The 19,171-nt window shown below is 40.1% G+C and overlaps 3 protein-coding genes across 3 annotated transcripts; 2 read left to right on the top strand and 1 right to left on the bottom strand. All coding sequences in view use genetic code 11, as the record gives it.

Annotated features, from left to right (window-relative positions):
* Positions 1–2,174: 2,174 nt before the first annotated feature.
* EGR_00625 (Ubiquitin) lies at positions 2,175–10,229 on the bottom strand (the record flags this gene model as incomplete). Its single annotated transcript, XM_024489874.1, has 6 exons — positions 2,175–2,410; positions 3,619–3,733; positions 6,199–6,452; positions 6,525–6,625; positions 6,732–6,794; positions 9,844–10,229. 6 exons carry the CDS (start codon positions 10,227–10,229, stop codon positions 2,175–2,177), a joined length of 1,155 nt encoding a protein of 384 aa, XP_024355871.1.
* A 1,026-nt stretch (positions 10,230–11,255) lies between these two features.
* On the top strand, positions 11,256–12,161 carry EGR_00624 (putative signal peptidase complex subunit; the record flags this gene model as incomplete). The annotated part of the gene is made up of 4 exons (XM_024489873.1): positions 11,256–11,354; positions 11,386–11,546; positions 11,812–11,946; positions 11,978–12,161. The coding sequence occupies 4 exons, from the start codon at positions 11,256–11,258 to the stop codon at positions 12,159–12,161; spliced, it is 579 nt and encodes a 192-aa protein (XP_024355870.1).
* A 1,465-nt stretch (positions 12,162–13,626) lies between these two features.
* Positions 13,627–16,755, top strand: EGR_00623 (hypothetical protein; the record flags this gene model as incomplete). The annotated part of the gene is made up of 4 exons (XM_024489872.1): positions 13,627–13,744; positions 14,150–14,282; positions 15,165–15,597; positions 16,336–16,755. 4 exons carry the CDS (start codon positions 13,627–13,629, stop codon positions 16,753–16,755), a joined length of 1,104 nt encoding a protein of 367 aa, XP_024355869.1.
* Between the last annotated feature and the right edge of the window lie 2,416 nt (positions 16,756–19,171).

The following is a 19,171-nucleotide window of genomic DNA, read 5'->3' as shown; positions in this document are numbered from 1 at the left end:
GACACGAAGAAGGGACATTAGTGGAGACCCATGGTAGCCCTTTTTCAAAACCAAGGATTAAACAAACAACCAATGTAATGCAGTGTTCTGTGCCGATTTTGTCAAGCTAAATCAAAGGTTTATACAAATCTTCAGACAAGACTAGTTACTATGCTTGTCTTGAGGTTTTTTAACCCTGAAACCAGAAATAAAAATTGCAGTCAAATAAGAGCACTTCTGTGTTTTAGATTTTTGAAGAAAGGTGCAGATCGGATGGTTACTGCTAGGTAAAAAATAAAGGTAAAACGAAATCCACACCCAGTAACTAGGAAGAATTAGTATATCATCTCAGATCAACATTATAAGGAAGGTAATGGCTAGCAGATACAGCGAGATGGTGTGGATGGGAGGGAGATGAACGGAGACCAAAAACAAGTGAACGCCTTATAGCAGAATTTCTTTTTTGGTGATATCACCCGCTTTTATCAGAGGAAGAAATTTAGATACTATTTCTTTATACCACTTAACTTTAACGAAACAAATACCTCCGTTGCCGATGTCAAATTTACAGCGTATGGAAGCTGGCTAACCCAATTTCAACATTTTAGTTCTCTATAAAATACATAAATTGTCAAAGCACCAGTTTAAGGTTTAAGACCATGTCTTCTTCGTCGAGGGAAGACGGATGCTTAAAGTTTTATCTCATTTCGAGTAGCAATAAACAAAGCGCTTTAAGGTTACCTAGTTTTAACCAGTCAATCAGCCAAAAATCGTAACTGTGGCGATACCGTCTGGCAGATATTGAGAGGAAGGGTGAAATGAGAAGGCCAGAAAGTAAGTGTGATTCAGTGGGATTCAGAACGCAGTGAACATTCCGCGGGTAGAATATGGAATGTTCCATTGATTAACTAGGGGAACTCCAAGATGTGGTCTCCTCTAGGCTGGAAAATAGAATTTGACTCCAAATAATGGTTTTGTTCGATTTAATTCTCACCATATTTTCACATTATGCAAACTTCCTTAAATCGTATTTCAGTATACGAGTTTGGGAATTAGTGCAGAAACTATTAATGTAAATCGTGATGTTGTAAAATTATTCTTATTTAATAGATTTTGCTTTCGTAGACAATTACAAGAAATACTGATGAGCGTTTTGTCATTTATGACAACTTACTCATTCTATTTGTCACTTAAATTGGCTTTTACCATTCTGTGTAACAAATAAACTACGTCAACATTTTAAAGGAGATGAAATCCTTTACGGTGCGGATACAGCATGTACCCCCTCTGTGAATAAACTTGGTAGATGAAGGGATAGATGTGCTATTACGCGAAGTATTACCCACTGCGGCAAGAGGATATAGGAAAGACCTGGTCTCAGAGAGGTGAGCCTCCTCTGGCTAACGTTGTTACTTTAATTTTCAGTCAAGAAAACGCATTCATTCTTAACTTATGCTTCTTTTGCATTTGCAAACAGGATGAATTAGCCATTGCACTATTTTAAGGAGATGGGCGTAGCCACCTTGTTAAGACAAATCTACAAACATTGGAAAGGAATAACTTGCATATAATCCGGTTTAAGCCACTACGGCCGAAAATACTGGAGGTTCCTAACCCCAGCAATCCAACCACACCTGCTAAACACCCGAAAAGGGTAAAAGAGCCAAGTAACAGTTGAGGTAGCATTTTGAGGAGCACATTGTGTGATCACACGCCATACAGGTCGGCCTTTTAACATTTATACCAGTCGTGCCTTTTTAATGTACTAAACACCACTAAAGTCCACCTTGTTTCAAACTACTTCGATTGCAAAAAAGCCCCCCTAGAAGACTAGAAGAAATATCTTTGGCGTTGTTACAACTCGCGACAACCTCCTCACTCAAGTTTTTACCTGTCTGACATTTTTTTCCCCCATTTTTTAGACCATTAATTTGTGGTTACACTAACCTGACCGGATCAAAACGTGATGAAATGGAACTTAAAGTATGTGCTCAAATGATGTAAATAGCTGAGTTACCCCGATTTAAGAGACTGTAAACAAAAGATAGTGAATAGCACGTCCGAGCGACCAAATCATCCCCTCTAAAAGCACTAAAATAGACCGAGTAACAGTGCAAGCACAAGTTATTAGACACTGAGCGGGAGCAAAATAAAAGGGAGGGGATATAAGAGTGAGGGAGAGAGTGGGACGAAGCTCAGAGGGAGGTGCGCTGGTCTCCATTTGCGGAGGAAGTGGCGGCATCACCAGTGGTAGCCATGGAAGCGGGAAGGTCGCGCTCAGCAAAAAGGGTGTAGCCCCTGGAGCGCACCACCCCCCGATTCTTGTAGTACTCCGCATAGCGCATCAACCACGAGGGCCTCCAGCCTGCTGCGTCTTCCGCGCTGAACTCGTTACGCATCACCGCCTGCAGCTTCTCTTCTGGCAACATGTCTAAAAAGAAGAAAACCATCTTCCTAAGTTCTGGCGGACACTTTTCAAGGGTCATTGCTGCCATCTACTAAATAATGCTGTGAATACTATCAAGTGAATATTACAGCGGAAATGGGGCGCCTCATATTTTAACACTAATGATATGCAAGTTTTAGATCATAGTGGTCATTGTGAATGTTAAATGGCTCCTACCTGAAATTAAGTGAACAAGCATATACAGAAAAATTCTGCTACCCATTTAAAAACTGGGCAAAAACTTAGCCCTTCAAAATGTTTAGTGAAAAGCAGCATTAACTATTGACTGGGAGTTCTTTCCTTACATCGTAGTAAAACTGTGCCGTTAACAAATAATGATTTAAAGATTTTAATTAGCAAAGCTGTTGTAGCTAAATTAGGCGTCAGTCTACTGATGGTGAAAAAGCAGTAACAGTGACAGCACACTTGGAAGACGGAAACTAAAGTGAGCTCGATCTCTGCACGTGAAAGACATTACTTTAGGTCACGCTTCTTGAAAGCTGACCCTTGCACATATTTGAAAACTGTTAAATTTGTCTCGGGAAAAGGTAGAGGTGGCAACGCCAACTGAGTAGAACTTAGGTGATTTACTAAACGATTAACTTGAGCGGCAAATTAGTACCCCAAATGAGCAATGAATTTCTCTTCAGATACCCTAGTAATAGTTATTGGCTCAACGGTCAAAATGTCCCAGACATGTGCCGAACCGCTATTGTTCGCACTTTCATGAAGAATTTCCCCGAATTTTTTGAACAAAATTAAATCAACAACCCTCAATGACCACCTTTTAGCGTGCAGTGAGGCACATATCCGGCCCAATAGTGTAATCTAACCTCTTTTGCCGATTAAGTATTGGATTTCATAATGTTGTTTCAATAAAGATATCAATGACTTATGAAAGTCTTAAACTCTGATTCAGAAACCACGTTGAAGGCCCGACAATTGATCTTTAAGGAGACATTTTGAACTATCCCACTACTTGGCACCCGCAAAGTTGTTGTGTGAATTTCAAGGTAAGTAATCTACAAGAGAGAGACTTGAAAATACCAATCCTCAAATGAAGTTAATCAAAATACAAAACTTCAGTGGAGCTGACATCGTAAACAGCATTCAGGGTTGTGAGGAGCCTTAATGAGATTGGAAATGTTCCATGTTAACGATTAAGTCTGTCTAGTTTAACAAAGGGTACTTACCAGCGGAGTCGTGATGTGTGAGAAGTTGAATACTGTGGAGTTTGGCGAAATTCTCCAACTCATCGCCCAACAGACAAGTGCTGCCGATGAACACCTGATTTACCTTAGGAGGGATCTGTGTTAAAGGGAAATGTAAGGTCAGATGCTGTCGGCCCCCGAGAACCATATTAGCCTCGAAAACGTCGACTAGGGTCAAAAGATGGAAGTTTGGAGAGAAGGGAAAGAGAAATTTGCAAGCTGAGTGGATAAGGCCGGATAATTAGATTGGCCATGCCGACACTAAACACTTTGGCACGAGTTCTAGGGCACCGGAATCAGACAAAGAAACCCGAGAACAAATGTAATTGAATTCTTAAAATTGAGCGAATAGACAAAATACGGAGCCGAAGTAACAATTTAAACCCACTTTAAGCTTTTACGCTACACAACATCAAAAACGCCATAGTATAGTTAACTGCATAGGAGAATTTTGAATGCATGAGCCGCTTTTTCGTTTTTGAATAAACAGGATATTTCTGCGACTGCCATTGCAAAAGCTGTCATTAGTTTTTAACCAGGCTAAAAGAAAAGCAAAAAATGTCATAAAAATGCAAAAAAATTCATATTCAGCCAGCAGATCTAATGACGAATAGAGTGTAATCTTGAACCAGCAGCACCAGATGACACTAGTGATGAGACCTCAATGGACTTATTTAAAGTTCAGACACAACATGGGGGCAGAAAGTGCAAATAAATGGCCTTTGTAGTAAGTCTTACAGCAGAGCATAAATTTCAGGCCAATCGGAATTAAAAGGCGAGAACTGAAAAGTCAACTAATTAATCGAATTCCAATTTAATTTAAATTTACTAAACACCATCAAAAACTGGAATCTTTCAACACTAAAACCAAATATGTACTAGTACCTCAAGTTCATTTTAACGAAAAAAGTTAATTTGAAAGGCGTCAATCGAAATGCCATACATGAGAGAAAAACGACTGGGGTAGATAGTTCAAACATTGATCAAAGTAAATACTGCCATGATCAAGACGCTCAAGCAATGTAAAATTAGAGTGAGAATCAAAACACTTGACCCGGAGATACCAATTTAGTTTATGATGAAAATTCGACAACTTAATAAGCTAGAATAAAAATAACCCTTCAAGCACAAAACATTCAACTATTACTTTGGGAAATAAAAATTACAAAGATGAACTGGTCGATATACGGCAATTGAAATTCGACAGTCCAGTTTTGGAAGCATTAGCGGGAAACAATTCATGTCTGAAAACGAATGGGTCAGACAATAGTCTGGACGCAGTATATGGCAGACTAACAAGGACCCTACAGTTTATCTTTAGTTGAAGAGGCTTTTTGTGATGCGTATACACACAACGACAGCCAGACCTTACATTGGGATCTCAACGGACGATCTTCCGTAAGATTAAAATGATATCATACTTTAAGTACCAAAATGCTATTTCAACAAGGGTTTTGTGCAGATGCAGCTTAATGCGTAAAGTAAAAAGAAGGTTAGCGTATTTCCAGCGAAAAAGTAACAACTAACATATTGTGCCTGCCATTATGGAATAAAGTAATATACACTCAAAAATTATTGCTCCCTTTTGGAAAGAAAAATGAAAAACGATTCTTTAACTGTAACGGTTAGCATCACCGAATAAAATTATTATTACGGTTTCACTATAGTTAAACGAATCCGACTCATACACAAAGCGACTGAATTCATGAAAAAAGTAATAGTACGAACCAAAGTAAATAGGACGACGGAGTACAAAACGAGTAATCCATTGTATGAGATAACGAAGTGCGTTTGCGCGGGTTTTTATGGGGATTCGCAATAGGGGGAAAATGATACAAAGAAAAATAAAGGGTGACATACTGATGGACAGACACATACACATACTTTATAGTGCAAATTTCCAAATGTATGCACTTTAAAGCTTCCTACGAATCATAGCAAGTCACCTCAGCAAGTAGCGGAATACATAAGACGCACGAACCCTTTGATCACCTGATTGAAAAAAGCACAATCACTAGCGGAGACACCGTTTCACACTCCTTTCCAAACTTGATGTGCAGCAGAAGCGTAGCCCTCTCTCAGCCGCAGTGATAAACAAACCACGGTTGTATGTATTAAGGTCAAATCATTAGCTCAATTGAGCAAATATTGTTTAGCGCGTGCGATCATCGAACTGTGATTCGGTAAAGCAGCAGATTTGGAATAGGTCAAAAGTCACACAAATTGAAGACAAGACTAAAAAATAAAACCACCGTGACTATGCGCGCGTGCGTTTATGATAATGGGTGCTCAGACAACACAAGATGGAGAATAATTCAAATAACTGCTCATCATTGGATCCACTTTCAGACCTAATTTCTACTTATTGCAAGAATAAGTGCTGATGGAATCCCACGAAAGTGCCTCCGTAGCAGCAGTAATCCGTAAGGAAGTTTAGCAGTTAGAGAGATTCCAACACGATGGAACTTCCAACGTGGAAGTAATAAGATGTAAACACAAATTTAACAAAAACAACGCTAAAATGGCAGGGTAAGAAAGTGCATGCTTGGACTACAAACGCACCTTAACAGCCGCACAAAGCGCCTCCAAATCAGTGACAGGCATATCACTAACTCCTAGTCTGAAAATCTTATTGCCTTCAACGAATTCCTCTAAAACAGGCCAAATTTTAAGGAGGCTGTGGGCGGTGTTCTGAGGGATTCGAGCCCAAGGAAGGCCCATGCAAGGTGGGTGGTCAACAAGAGCCCCTCGAGAGAGTTCGGGTGAGAGCGAAATTATCAGTGTTTCCAAGTCTTCTAGACCCAGTCTGTCCAGCGCTGAAGAAAAAGTTCGGTAGAGTTCAGCTAGTGTATAATACCCGGGCTAAAGGTAGACAATTGATCACTTACTTTTATTGACGGCCTGTCTAATAGAGTCGTGATCATCTGTAAAAAGGAAGAGTTTGGCTGAAACAATAACGTTGCTGCGTTCTGATTCAGGGATTTTGTCCCTGTGTTTGTCGCAGGCAATGCAAAGCGTTTCTTGTTCCTATAAGAAGAGGCTCACATACTATGAGGCATCTTTTAGCATCACGTAGTGCATTACAACTGACGTACACAAAGATCCGCATTCCGACGCGAATGCCAGCAATGCATGACGGTCCTGATGCAAGTTTCGACCTGCAAGAATGACAGGACAAAATAGACGGTAGTAATATGGAGTCCGACAAAGTGCTGTGACAATGAAGGTAGGCCATCCCAAATGCACTTTGGCCTCCCCATAACTAAGTAAGTAAAATTAATGTGCGTAGACTTCTCAAACAATATCTAAACTCGACAACTGCAACGATTAAACTTCACATTTGGGATATTCATAAAGTCAAATACCTCCACAGCCAACATATCATTCAACCGATTAAGATGCTCAAATGAAAAGTTGCCCATAAATGTTTTCGCAAAATGAACGTCATAGATTGTTCGAGTAAATATGTGGGCAAATCACCTCTTCAAAGGGGTTTCTGATAAGCTGCATGTTATTCCACTTCAGAATATTGCTGGTATGAAGAAAACACTGTCTCGCCTTTGGAAACTCCGACATCTTCACCCTAGTCTGCTGTACATAAAACTAAGGTTTATAAAGATGTGGCTGCAACTAAAAAACGTGGACAATTTAATCAAATTACGAGGCTGGAGATATGAGATTGTAGTCATACAAATAAACAACAATGACATTTTCATTGACTGCTTGTATTCTCTGCATAAAAAGTACATTTTTAAACTTCTAACTCAAAATAGCCAAAATATATTTTTAGGTAAGTTCCTTTATTGTCACAATAAATAACTTCACCCAAATAACTCAATGGCTTCTTAATTGCTTTGATTATGCTTAAGTTGTGTTTTGCTACTGCTATTAGGATATGCGTTGAAGTAAAGACTTCCACCGCTACTTCACCTGGTGCATAATAAGCGCCAAACACATAGCCACACAAAACTTCTTTAAGACGCATGGAGACATAGTACCCGAATGAAATATATGCATTTGACACACAGTAGAGCTGAGATTAATGGCTTGGCTCAAGGACTAGTCGACCCGGCAAAGATGCAATGGTAGAGACCCATAGCAGCCTTTTATTAAAATTAGGAGTTTAACAACCAGCGTTTCACATAGATGTTCTCTTAGCGTCGAAATTCACCACCGCATAGTTTTGAATAAAGTTTATATGTAGTGATTCATCTTATTAGCTTTGATTCACGCCTTGCTGAGTTGCAGTGTAGTTCTTTGAGTTTCTAACGCTTGCAATAAAATACGCCAATGTGGAAGAATAACTTATTTTTAGTCTACATTACAACCGAAGTACAAAATATGAAGACTGAGGAGTCTGATTGGCCAAATATGTACCGAGACAAGCATTATTGTAGCGTCCCGAGACTTGCCTGAAGATGAAAGAAGACACAATACTCGGGCAGAATACACATTCAATACAGAGAAGGTGTTTGCGCTACTGGCATGGCCCGAAGGCCACCTTACCCAGCGAGGTACAAGAAGGCAAATCCAAAGGTCTAAAGTGGCGCCTCACCAATATCGAGGAATAAACCACCGTCTTCTTTTCCTATTGTTTCTGTGGTCGCTTTTCTCCTTTAACCTTATAGAAGGTCAATGGTGTAAAAGCCACTTATGAGTCAGAGACCTCCCACCAGTAATAACAAACTTTTCACAGAGTCGGAAGGCCATTTGGCATCGACATCAGTAATGCATTTTCGGCTTCCTCGAAGAGGATTCACTGGCCTCAGACTGATCGAGTCTGGCCAGCCCTCTACATGCGCACCGTACACCATATGTAGGAGTATTTACCTGTAACTCGAGCTATCCATTGAAAGGTAAAATTTGAAGCAGCTTAGAAAAGCTTATATCCCGTGCCACTTTTTTCTCTGCTACGTTGTTCTCGATCCATTCAGCTGTCATGGACATAACAGAGGCATCATCTACTAGCACTATTTCCACCTCTTCATATAGATATCGTAGGCCGCTTCCCAGCAGGGGTTTCAGGACTGTTTAAATATAGACTCATTTTGGCTGTTAAATGCTTTCCTGAAGGACGCGATGTCAGAGTGATCATAAAACCTGCAGTGAGTCATCGCAGATTTAGCCGTCTGTAACGAATGTCTTCCTCCTACGACGCCAAGTCCTAATCTGTAATTGAGAGATTTGTTCTTTTTGACCGGATTTTTACTTTACCTCTAGCACAACGCTTAGAACCTCTTCTAAAACCATAACGGGGCATGCCAACTAGGAAGGTCGGGACGCTACGTGTACGGCGAGGGAGCCATTCCACCAGACCACGGAGAATGCGGAGCCAGTGCGGTCGGAAACAAAGGCCCCACATCAACATAGTAGTTCATACCTGTTTACGCGAACACAACTGTACCTGCTCTATCCAACGTGCCTATCAAATAAAGAATGAAACTAATCACGGGGTACAGCGCCCTCTGTTCAGGGAGGTCAACATTCCCCAATCAGCCTAATATACGACTTACGGCGCCTTAGCGTAATCTCCGGCCCCTCTCATAAAAAAAGACAAACAACTTGTCTACCAACCACCAAGCCTATTGAAACTAGCACCAGCAGTTTAAAAGGTAAAAGAAACCCGCATCTATTGCCTCTGTCTAACCTGGTCAAGCCTGCAACCATTAGTGTCAGTTGAACGAGCAGCCTCTGCTCTCACTGGTGCCTCAAAATAGGTACTAATTTCAAAATGTCGCGATTCCGTTTTGATGTCAACATCCAAGTGAGATAAGACCCAGGATGAGGAATCAAATGAATAGTGGCGAATACTGTCCCATGGTATCCGACACCATGCATCCAAAACTGAGAATTTTACAAGACTCGTAGCAACAGACACATCAAAATACATCAACGCAAATCGCAAACTCCGCCTGTTATCATTCAAACACACCCAGAGATAACATGTCAAGTGAGCAGTCTTGGTAGCGTGTAAAACGACTGCCTGAAAAAGTTAACGTCAGTAGTAATACGGTTTATCACCATCGAGCACTTTCCCCACAATGTCTCCTCAGAAATAATAACACACTGGGGAACCTAATCTAACACTAAAACACTGGGATAATTTACGAGACCACACGAGTAAGACCGCTCAAAACGCTTGGGAATAAACACCCACATTACGGTATATTGAAATAATAGAACCCACAGGTTTATTCAAACCATTACTTGCTAGGTTTCTTCTTGGGACGAAGGTTGCTGTTGTGACCACACTTTCTTTTACGGCAATTCGTCGCGCGCGGATGGAGACGAGCATAACACTTACGGCAGATCATCTTCTCACACTTGTACTTCATGGCCAGAGCCTTCATTGTGGGATCCATTGCACCACCACGAAGACGAAGCACAAGGTGAAGGGTTGACTCCTTCTGAATATTGTAGTCAGATAAGGACCGCCCATCCTCCAACTGCTTGCCAGCAAAAATAAGACGCTGCTGATCTGGTGGAATACCCTCCTTGTCTTGAATCTTAGCCTTTACATTCTCAATAGAATCAGAAGGCTCGACCTCAAGGGTTATGGTTTTGCCAGTAAGAGTTTTTACAAAAATCTGCATGCCGACACCGATATACTGAAACGCATAAAAACACCACCCCTGTAGGCACACTAAAACAAAGGAAAAGTAGTAAATTTATATAATCCTGTTAAAAAATCTGTTAAAATTATTGCTTTTCAAAAATAATGCTTTGCGTTTCATTAGGCCTTATTTTAGCTCAAAAATAGTTATAATAAAAGTGCAATGCTTTGTTTAACGGTCGGTTATGGTAAAGGGCAGCCTTGTGACGTAGCCACTGCTTATTTGCCCTGTAGGTAAGATCTAGGCCGTAGCAGTAGCCCAGCTGAACTGCATAGTGTGCATATAAAAATGACCAGATTCACGCATTTCATCTTTTCAAGGGGAGACTAGGGGAGCCACAACATATTAGACATTTACGCCAAATATATTATAGCAAAGTATATTGCTTTAATTGCCCTCAAAATGTTAAATGTCTAGTTATTTTGTACGGCTAATCGATCTAAAGCTGCTAACGTATTTTTCCTGATAACGTTAAATCATCACCGTTCCCTGGAACTCGATGATGCATTTATTGCAGCGAGTAAAGCAACGTTGCCAACTACCATTTATATTACGATTAAAAGCTTGCAAGCGTCTTAAAATGGTTTTGAAAAAAACTTGAATGAAGGGAGTAGGAGCAATAAAAAAAGTTTTGCTTCATTCCATTAAATTTTTTGTGTAGCAAGAAAGAGTTATGTGTATTTACTTTATTTAGCGTATTACATGATAATGTACTAAAGACTTTCTTACTTTTTGGCTACAACGTTTTTCACATCATTAAGGAGTGCTTATGATTTTAATTTAACTTTTTGCCTACCCATATATAAGACTTTTTAAATTTGTGTTTGCACAATAAAATGTATTGTTTTTATGCTCTGACTTGTTCCAGTATGAGTAACTCTGCAACTCTCATCAAAACTATTAATTTTTCGGAATATTTTATCCAATTCTTTTGTTTTACTTTTCTGATGTCTTTTGTTGTTTTGCTAGCCGCTAGTCAGTGGCGGCAACTTAACGGTGTATGCAATGCCTAAGGACGTGGTAGTTTCTGGTTACAACGAGATCACTATCAATAAGTGGGATGTCAATGCGGCAAAGCATGCCCTAGATGATACGATAAAGGAGGTTCGCTGCGTAGCCTTTTGACCGCCTTTAGATAATGAAGTCACATTATGGGCTACGTGAGAATTTTCGTCTTATTGACATCAGGCTTATGTTATGCACTGCCTCTGTGCTATTCACTTTTATTGCATTAGTTTATGATTACCTGTGCCCGTACCCAGAGTCTCGTCATGTCCTCATCGTTTGCATTGTGTCGTATCCTTTTGAGAATGATAAGTTCCTTTCCGCTCATTATTTATTTGAAGATTATTGTGGAGTGAGCCTGTCTTGCTTGAATGTTGTTTTCTGTTCAGCATCTTTCGTTTGCTTATTAAGTACTTGTTCACACTCACCTTTAGTCTTACTTTTCAAAAGGTTTTTCCCTTATTGGTTTATCGACTACGCACTTATTACTTCCACTATGTCCCATTTTACTGCCTTTTTACTCCGTTCGCTGTTTTGATCCTTGACCTGGGGAAAGATATTTTATTAATACCTCAATTCTCTCTTGGCACGCATACTTTGTTGAAGGATACATATTCTTTGTTGGGATTCAGCCAGACAAAGCGGGTCTTGACCCTCCGAATAAATGGACCTTTGCATCTCAAATCAAAAAGTTCTTTATTTTTTTCTACCAACTCGTTTAGGTACAGTCCGGACTATCGTCTAACCCTCTCTTTCCTCGATGGAATCACTAACAATCAATCAACAGTTGAAGCTATTAAAACAATAGACTGCTTTTTTGATGAGAAGGGTAAATTGTGTAGCGCCCAGCTCGAATCCTTCATACTAAATATTTGCAAGGACATTACCTCAAAAAAGGAGCAGTGACTCCTTTTTGCAAAGAAGTTACTCTGACTTTGGTGTTGGTATTGGTCCATGTTATCTACTGTGGCACAAATTGTGAATAAATTCATTAGTTTTTGCGGCATCTATGTATTTGTTATTCTTGGTGGTTCAGTTCTGGTAAATCGTTGCTTGTCGAAACAATGTTTATGATTATCTTAATTATTTTTGTCTGTAATTTCTTTGGCTGCGTTTTGGTCGTTCGTTTAAACAATGATTTTTTTTTGTTTCTGAAGCTTTCTAGTTTTTCTTTTCAATTAAGTCTTGAAAATTTCCTGCAGGAGCGCTAGTGCTTTCTGATATTGTGTTTTGGGTGTCGCCTTATGCCATTTTTAAAGTCAAGTGAAATGTGCCAATTACGCTTTAACCCTCGATTGGTTTAGTACGCCGTGATGTTTAGAAGACAAGTCAAACATTTCATAACGGTGCTAATGTGGGGTCTTTTCGTTTTTTTTTCGCTGTTCCGGGTTGCTATGATTGTGTTACGCGCTGTTACCTATTGGCATTACGAATAAAAGGTTAGGGAGGTGGGTAGTGTTCACTAATGCACTCGGAAATGAGCGTGTCTCCATTTGTCTGATTTTAACTGCTGAGTATTTGATCAGTGGGCATGGTTACTCACATGGTCAACCCTGCTTTGTCCTACCGCAGGAAACTTGGCACATTGTTGCTCGCATGCAGAGGACATGGTAACTAGCAAATCAGTTAACTTCCGTAGTTGCACACATCCGGCAGGGCAAAATTCTTTGGTTTCGTCTGCTTTCGCCATCTCAAACTTTGTGGCCTTGCGAGACATTAACAAAACAAATAGCAGACACAGTAGTAACCAACCGCTAGGTTATTCGACGTTGGTTAAGCACGGTTAAATGAAAGTGTAAGGCGGATGACATGTATTGGTTTGTGAACTTATTGGCCCCCGGGAATTTGGGCCAGAGGATAGCAAGGCATCAAACGAGTTGCGAGTCTGACTGGTTAGGATTTAACCGTAGCTATCAAGAGAATGTGCTTGACACGCCTTTAGGTGGCAGTATTATAACAGAAAGCGAATAGTTTGGGGATTTTATAGCCCTTTAATTCGACATTCTGGAAAAGAATTTTGCATTCGATGGGTGCAAATGCACAAACCTTGCAAATTTTAGGTGGCTCATTAACGTCAGTTTGGTTGTAGATGTAATACATGGAAGGTATCAGGTGAAAATAAAACAGCTTTTGATATTAATGGTGGATTAAAAGAAAGCGACTGTTCTACCAACGCATTTAGTCATGCTTTCTGTTTCCACTGTCTTCGTTGAGTGGCTGATAAGTTTGTGGTTAGCTTCCTTTAGGAAAAACGACCATTTAATTTAAAAAGGGTGGATCTGACAGATTTTTGCTAAGACTGTATCAATTAAAAGTTAACTAACTGAGTGCTCACTTCTGCACATAGAGCCCACAGACCAGCGGTTTGGACATGAACCAACTAAAGATCTTGGAAATTAAACGGCGTCGGTACGAGGATAAGCAACAAAAGGCCCTGGCAAACGCGGCCATTCGCAGTCCCGTCGAGCGTCCAATCATGTATATCATGAGTGAGCTAATTTTTCCACCCGTCATCCCCATGCACTGACACAGGCTGCCATTCCGGTTGACAATTGCTATTGGTCTTTAAAAACCGATTTTGGGGAAATCATGGAGAACAGTGTTTACGTCGATCAATGATTCCACTGTTTAAGTTTGTTTTTGCTAGAAATCAATATTCATGTTTGCCACAAAATGTGGGCTTCACCTCCCTATTTGAAAGAACTTTTTTAGTCCTACAAATTATATCAGATGGAAAATAATGTTAATTTAATCACGAAACAAGTTTAGGAATTTTTTTATCTTTTTATGTTGCCGTATTTGGTCGGTGAAATCCTTTTTTAAAAAAATAGTTTCAAGAAAGCCCTTTTTTAAGCCTGTTGCCTTCCATCCTAATTCCTGCTTTTTATTCGCAGACAAACGGAACCGTCTGATACAGCAGGAATTCCACCATCATTGGAATACTGAAGGCACTCACAGGAACAGAGTTGAGAGAGTAAGTCTCACTCTCCTGCCTAGTGGCCACAAGGCGTCCAAAATTATTTACAAGTAAGTCGTAAGGAGAACGCATTACTCATCTACGTTGTTGACAATAATTTCCTGTGAAAGATTCTATCATGGTTCATATGTAACATGATCTTTAGTGGATTTTCAAGCCAATGATTTTTTGCGTACAAAGTGGGCAGGAGGAATTCCTATTCAACTTGTGGAATAAGAATGAATAGATTTATTGCATTGCATTGCTGGAGTGGCCGGTTTACGTTGGCACTGTATGAAGTTCAGAGAAAACCCTTTTAGCTGTAGTGCAAGAATATACGAAGTGTTCTATTTTGAGTAAAGATAAAAAGAGCATGATAATACGACCTTGAAGTGTAAATCCTGGCAAACAAGTCCGTTATTGTTAATGCTGTCCAAAGATGAGGTTACTGTGGAGTGGAAAAAAAGTAATATGTATTCTTGACGAGCCTCAGCTGAAGATGCTTTTGCTTTCCTTGGTCTAAAATGTTGTTAGCTTAATGTTTTGCGCCAAAATAACGTTTTGAGCCGACAGTACACCATGATATTCGCGGAAATTTACTGACAACGTCGTTAGTTAACTCCCAACGACGTTTCTACTCAATCGGCATAGTAGCCTTTTTTGTGCCGCAAATATAGAATCCATTTCCTTAACACAAATAACCGTAAAAAACGTCTAGTGAATCATCCTCGTCGGATCATTTGGTTTCTGGTTTAAAAATGGCAATGAATCGGGTTCAGTCACAGTTCGATTCATACAGTATTTTAGTCTTTTAAACTGATAGTTTTACTTTAAGTGCTTCTTACTAAATCCAATTCATTTCCTGACTCCAGTAAGGTTTGTAAAATGAAGGAATGGCTGCCCAATACTTAGCTATGTAGTACTGCTTCAGATTTCTGTACTGATCCCTTTAGCGATGCTCTTTCACCCGATGAGGCACCAGCGCCCCCATCTCCCAAACTTCCAAAGCTCCCGAAGCCACCATCAGCGTATCTGCAGGGGCGCAAGTCTGCTGAAGTAGTGTCATCACGATCACCAAAGCTGACAGATAGCAAAAAAAGGGATAGCGTTATTTTTCAAGCCGTAGAAATCATCTCCGAGTGGTTGGCTGCAGAGCCGTGTTTTGTTGACCCCGAGGTGACCTACGGGGACAAAAATGCGCGTTTTCTGGACACTGTGTTTCAGCGCCTGCACACTTTCAAGACTACTATCAGCTGGGAAGTGATGAAGATGCTGCAGGATGCCAGCAATGCTTGTCGAGAAACTCCTCAATCACTTCTCATAAACAGACTGCCTTTGCAACAGAGCGCTTTAAGCACCCCCACCAGTTGTCCCAAAACTGGCTCGGTAAGTTCAGTGGTGTTTTCTTGTTAATCTAAGGCCTTGAAATGCAGTAATTGAGGTGTACAAGTTTTCTACTTTCCAACTTTTCATGATGTGTTGTTATATTCAACATGAAATAGGATCTGAACTGGGAAAGTGCATAATACTTGGGCAAAATGTCACGGGATTTAAAATTAAAAATGAGAGTTAGTTTATGTAATCGTGCATTGTCGAGCTCTTAAATCCTCCTCTCCATTCTGTTGTGTCATGATAACCTTTTTTATTGACTTTCGCATACTTATTACTAAAGTTATGCTCTTTTGCTGCTACTGTCATTAACACATTAGTACTGGTTCAACTTCATGAAATTTATTACCAATTAGCAGCTTTATCGTACCTTTTCAAAATAAACGAGAATTTGACCTATTGGTGTAATTTCTTATTTTTTAAGGATTTTATTAAAAAACTTTTGAGTTCTGCATACATGAAGGATTTGGCACCACATTCCGACGTGTACAAGCATAAGATATAACCACCATCTATTCTGTATTATGCAGTCGATTTCATGCTACTTAAGGCACCTCTTTTGTATGCTGCTTCGAATTACCTCAAAGAACGCAAAAAACGACCGGTGGCATCACTATCGACTTGCAGAAAGGCTGGGTTCATAAAAGGCGTGGTTGGAAAGTTACGCTTCGAACAAGGGAGCAGGATTTTAGCATTACTGGAGCTTATAGTAACTTCTATTTTTCTTGTATGCAGACGGCCATTGTTCCGTACAGGACCCCAATTTTGGGTGGATTCTCCTCTCCCGCACACAGAAGCTGCACCTCCCGACCAGTAACTCCGTTTCATGTCGACCTTCTGCCGCAAATCAGCCCCTCCGTGGTGGCGGAGGTGCGCAGGGGCTTGGTCAATGCAGTACCCCACCACCCCTGTCAGTACAAAATGAGGTTGGGTAAGACACCCCCTGGTCCCTTCAACGGATGCAGAGGCAGAAGCAATGAAGTTGATCTGGATGCTTCCGATTGGAGACGTCCACCTCGGCGCCAGCTGAAGTTGGAGATGGAAGTGGAGGGTAATTCGGATGATTTCCTAGCCTCTGGAGCATTGCGACACCCCATTTGGGACACACCGGATGAGTGCAAAACCTACTATTCAAATATAGTTATGTTAGAGTAGATTTTTTAACGCTTCACTATTCCTTTAGCTTTCCCATGCCTTTTTGTGTTTGATTTGTTTTATCCTTTACTAAAGAGCTTTGATAATATTATTGCCCTATTTATATTGGAAATACGATATCCTAAATTCGTGCTCAGGATGCGTTTGTCTCAGTTCTCAAAAGTGATCTGCCAGTAAATTAACCGGAATTTACAGTGGGGAATGCGCTAGCCAAATTCTTTGTTTAAGGGATGTTTCATTAACCATTAAGAGATGTTCCACTCAAAAGTGCAAAAAGTAAGCTATTCCCAAGAAGTACACTGCTCCGTTGATCGTTGGAAGGCCAAGTAAATCTTTATATTGGCGTGTCATAAACGTTGCCCCTTCGGCATATTTTAAATGACTTAGCGTGTCACACCCTACAGCGTAAGGGACACAGTTTTGTGAATTTCAAGCTGTTATGCTTAATGCAGACTACGATCAAATCGAACGTTGCTTTGCAAAATAAATAATTTAACTTTAGTAGATTACTTCAGGCATTCTAATTATGTGGTTACTCGTGTTTCTGCATCGATAGTGACTAAAAATGATTCAAACTTTTAAAAACAAGGTTTTGATGTTTACGGAAAAGCGGTAGGTATAAGTGAAAATGCACTACCGTCCTTATACATACGTTGTAACGTGTAAATGGTAATGCGATCTTTTCACGAACCGAAATGTTAAAAAGCGACAAGCAAAAACTTCCAATTGGCAATGAGGGACGTGAAAGTGCAGTGCAAAATGGGAGGAGAAGTCGGAAGCTTGCCAACAAGGTGGCCTTATGTTATGACTTTGTGTTGAGGATTTTGAAAGCTACAACCTTTTTCACCGAAACTGACCTGCAAATGCGATATGCATTGAAGCTACTGCTTTTCACCCTTCACTAGTGCTTTGGTTTACATATCTGACCTATCTGCGTTTCCGACTTCGCTTAGTTAAAAGTGCTCACCCTACGGCGAACATCTTTGAAGTGTATTTAATTAGAGCCTTTAGATAATTTGCTTTTTCGATTTCGGCAGGTGCTTTTATGCTTGATCCCGGATATTGTGGCTTAGTCAGCAGTCATGCAAAGATGGTTCTGTGTAACGTTCAAGATTGAGTAGCAGGAGATACCTGCTACCGCCTTCGATTCAAGATGATTTAAGCAGCATCTAATTTCGGTTGGAAATAAGCTTGAGCCCCTATACCGGGCTAGGAACAAAAACCTATCCTTCTTTAATTATAAATTTATTAAGATTGACCAAAATTGAGCAACGTTGGCAGAAAATTTGCAGCTTTTTTAGTTAGCACGCCTATTAAAACTAGTTAAAGTTAAGAAAATAAGTATCGCGTACTTTCCCCCTTAAGAGGTGGAAATGTTATTTATGCTGTTGAATGCTTGCATAGAGTGGTAAATGAAACTGGTAAAGGCAGGCGAGGTTCTCACCTAGCACTCCATCAGTCTGACTGATTGTCCCCGATTCATTTACACCTCACCGAACCTATATTAGTAGATTTTATTTACACCTGATGAGGAGTTTTTGTGCGTTGCTTCACCAGTCGATTAAGTACTCAACTGGTTTTTTTTGTCAAAAACAAGCGACTATAATCAAAGCAGGCCTTCACTGCAGTTTTAACAAAAATATCAACGAGAGAGCAGTTCCTTGATAGGAAAAATTTTTTCTAGTGACTTTAGATCGTGGCGTACTTTAGAAAATGCAGGGGAGAATGTGAGCTGAGAGTGTAAGATTTTGACAACAGAGTGCCATGCTTTTGATTTTAAGCTTTACACTCATGCTTATTTCTTATGAAATTGCAATGGATTTGATAAAAAGGTTGCTAACTTGGTGGTGCGTCCTAATTTTAGCAGTCCTTTAAAAATAACACTAATAAAGGATTTTAAAGGTGCGATTAATGAGTCGCTTTGCTAAATTTATTTGAATCGGATTATATTCTGGCAGAAAACAGTTCTTAAAAGACACAAATAATATAATATTTAGTTATTGTGCCAGCAACCTCATCCTCTAGCCCCTCCTGAGAGCGGAGTGGGGCAGAAAGTTTGAATAGAATCCGGACTTTATTATTACCTCTGCTTTGAGCTACGCCCAAGATAGTCACGGCATTAGTCACAACGGGAATTTGTCAAACGGAGGAGAGAAGCGATTGCCGATGCCATAGCAACTAACGGAAGCCACACCCGTAGCGGCAATACCTCACCCATTATGTGCTGCAGTCAAATTAGTGGAAATATTTCTATGCGGCAGGAAACGATGGAAATTAGGTTTCACTTCTACATACACGCCTTTTAAATGCTGTAGCAGCTCTAGATTTTTATTCGCAATGAAAATGAATTTTCAACAAAAGGATTGTTGATTACATCCTTGCTCACCTTGCCTTTGAATCTCGTACAGTTTATGCC

This window comes from Echinococcus granulosus, assembly GCF_000524195.1.
Source record: "Echinococcus granulosus chromosome Unknown EG_S00002, whole genome shotgun sequence".
Lineage (NCBI taxonomy): Eukaryota > Metazoa > Platyhelminthes > Cestoda > Cyclophyllidea > Taeniidae > Echinococcus > Echinococcus granulosus.
Note: the sequence above shows the minus strand (reverse complement) of the source record. Positions and strands in the feature narration are given on the sequence as shown.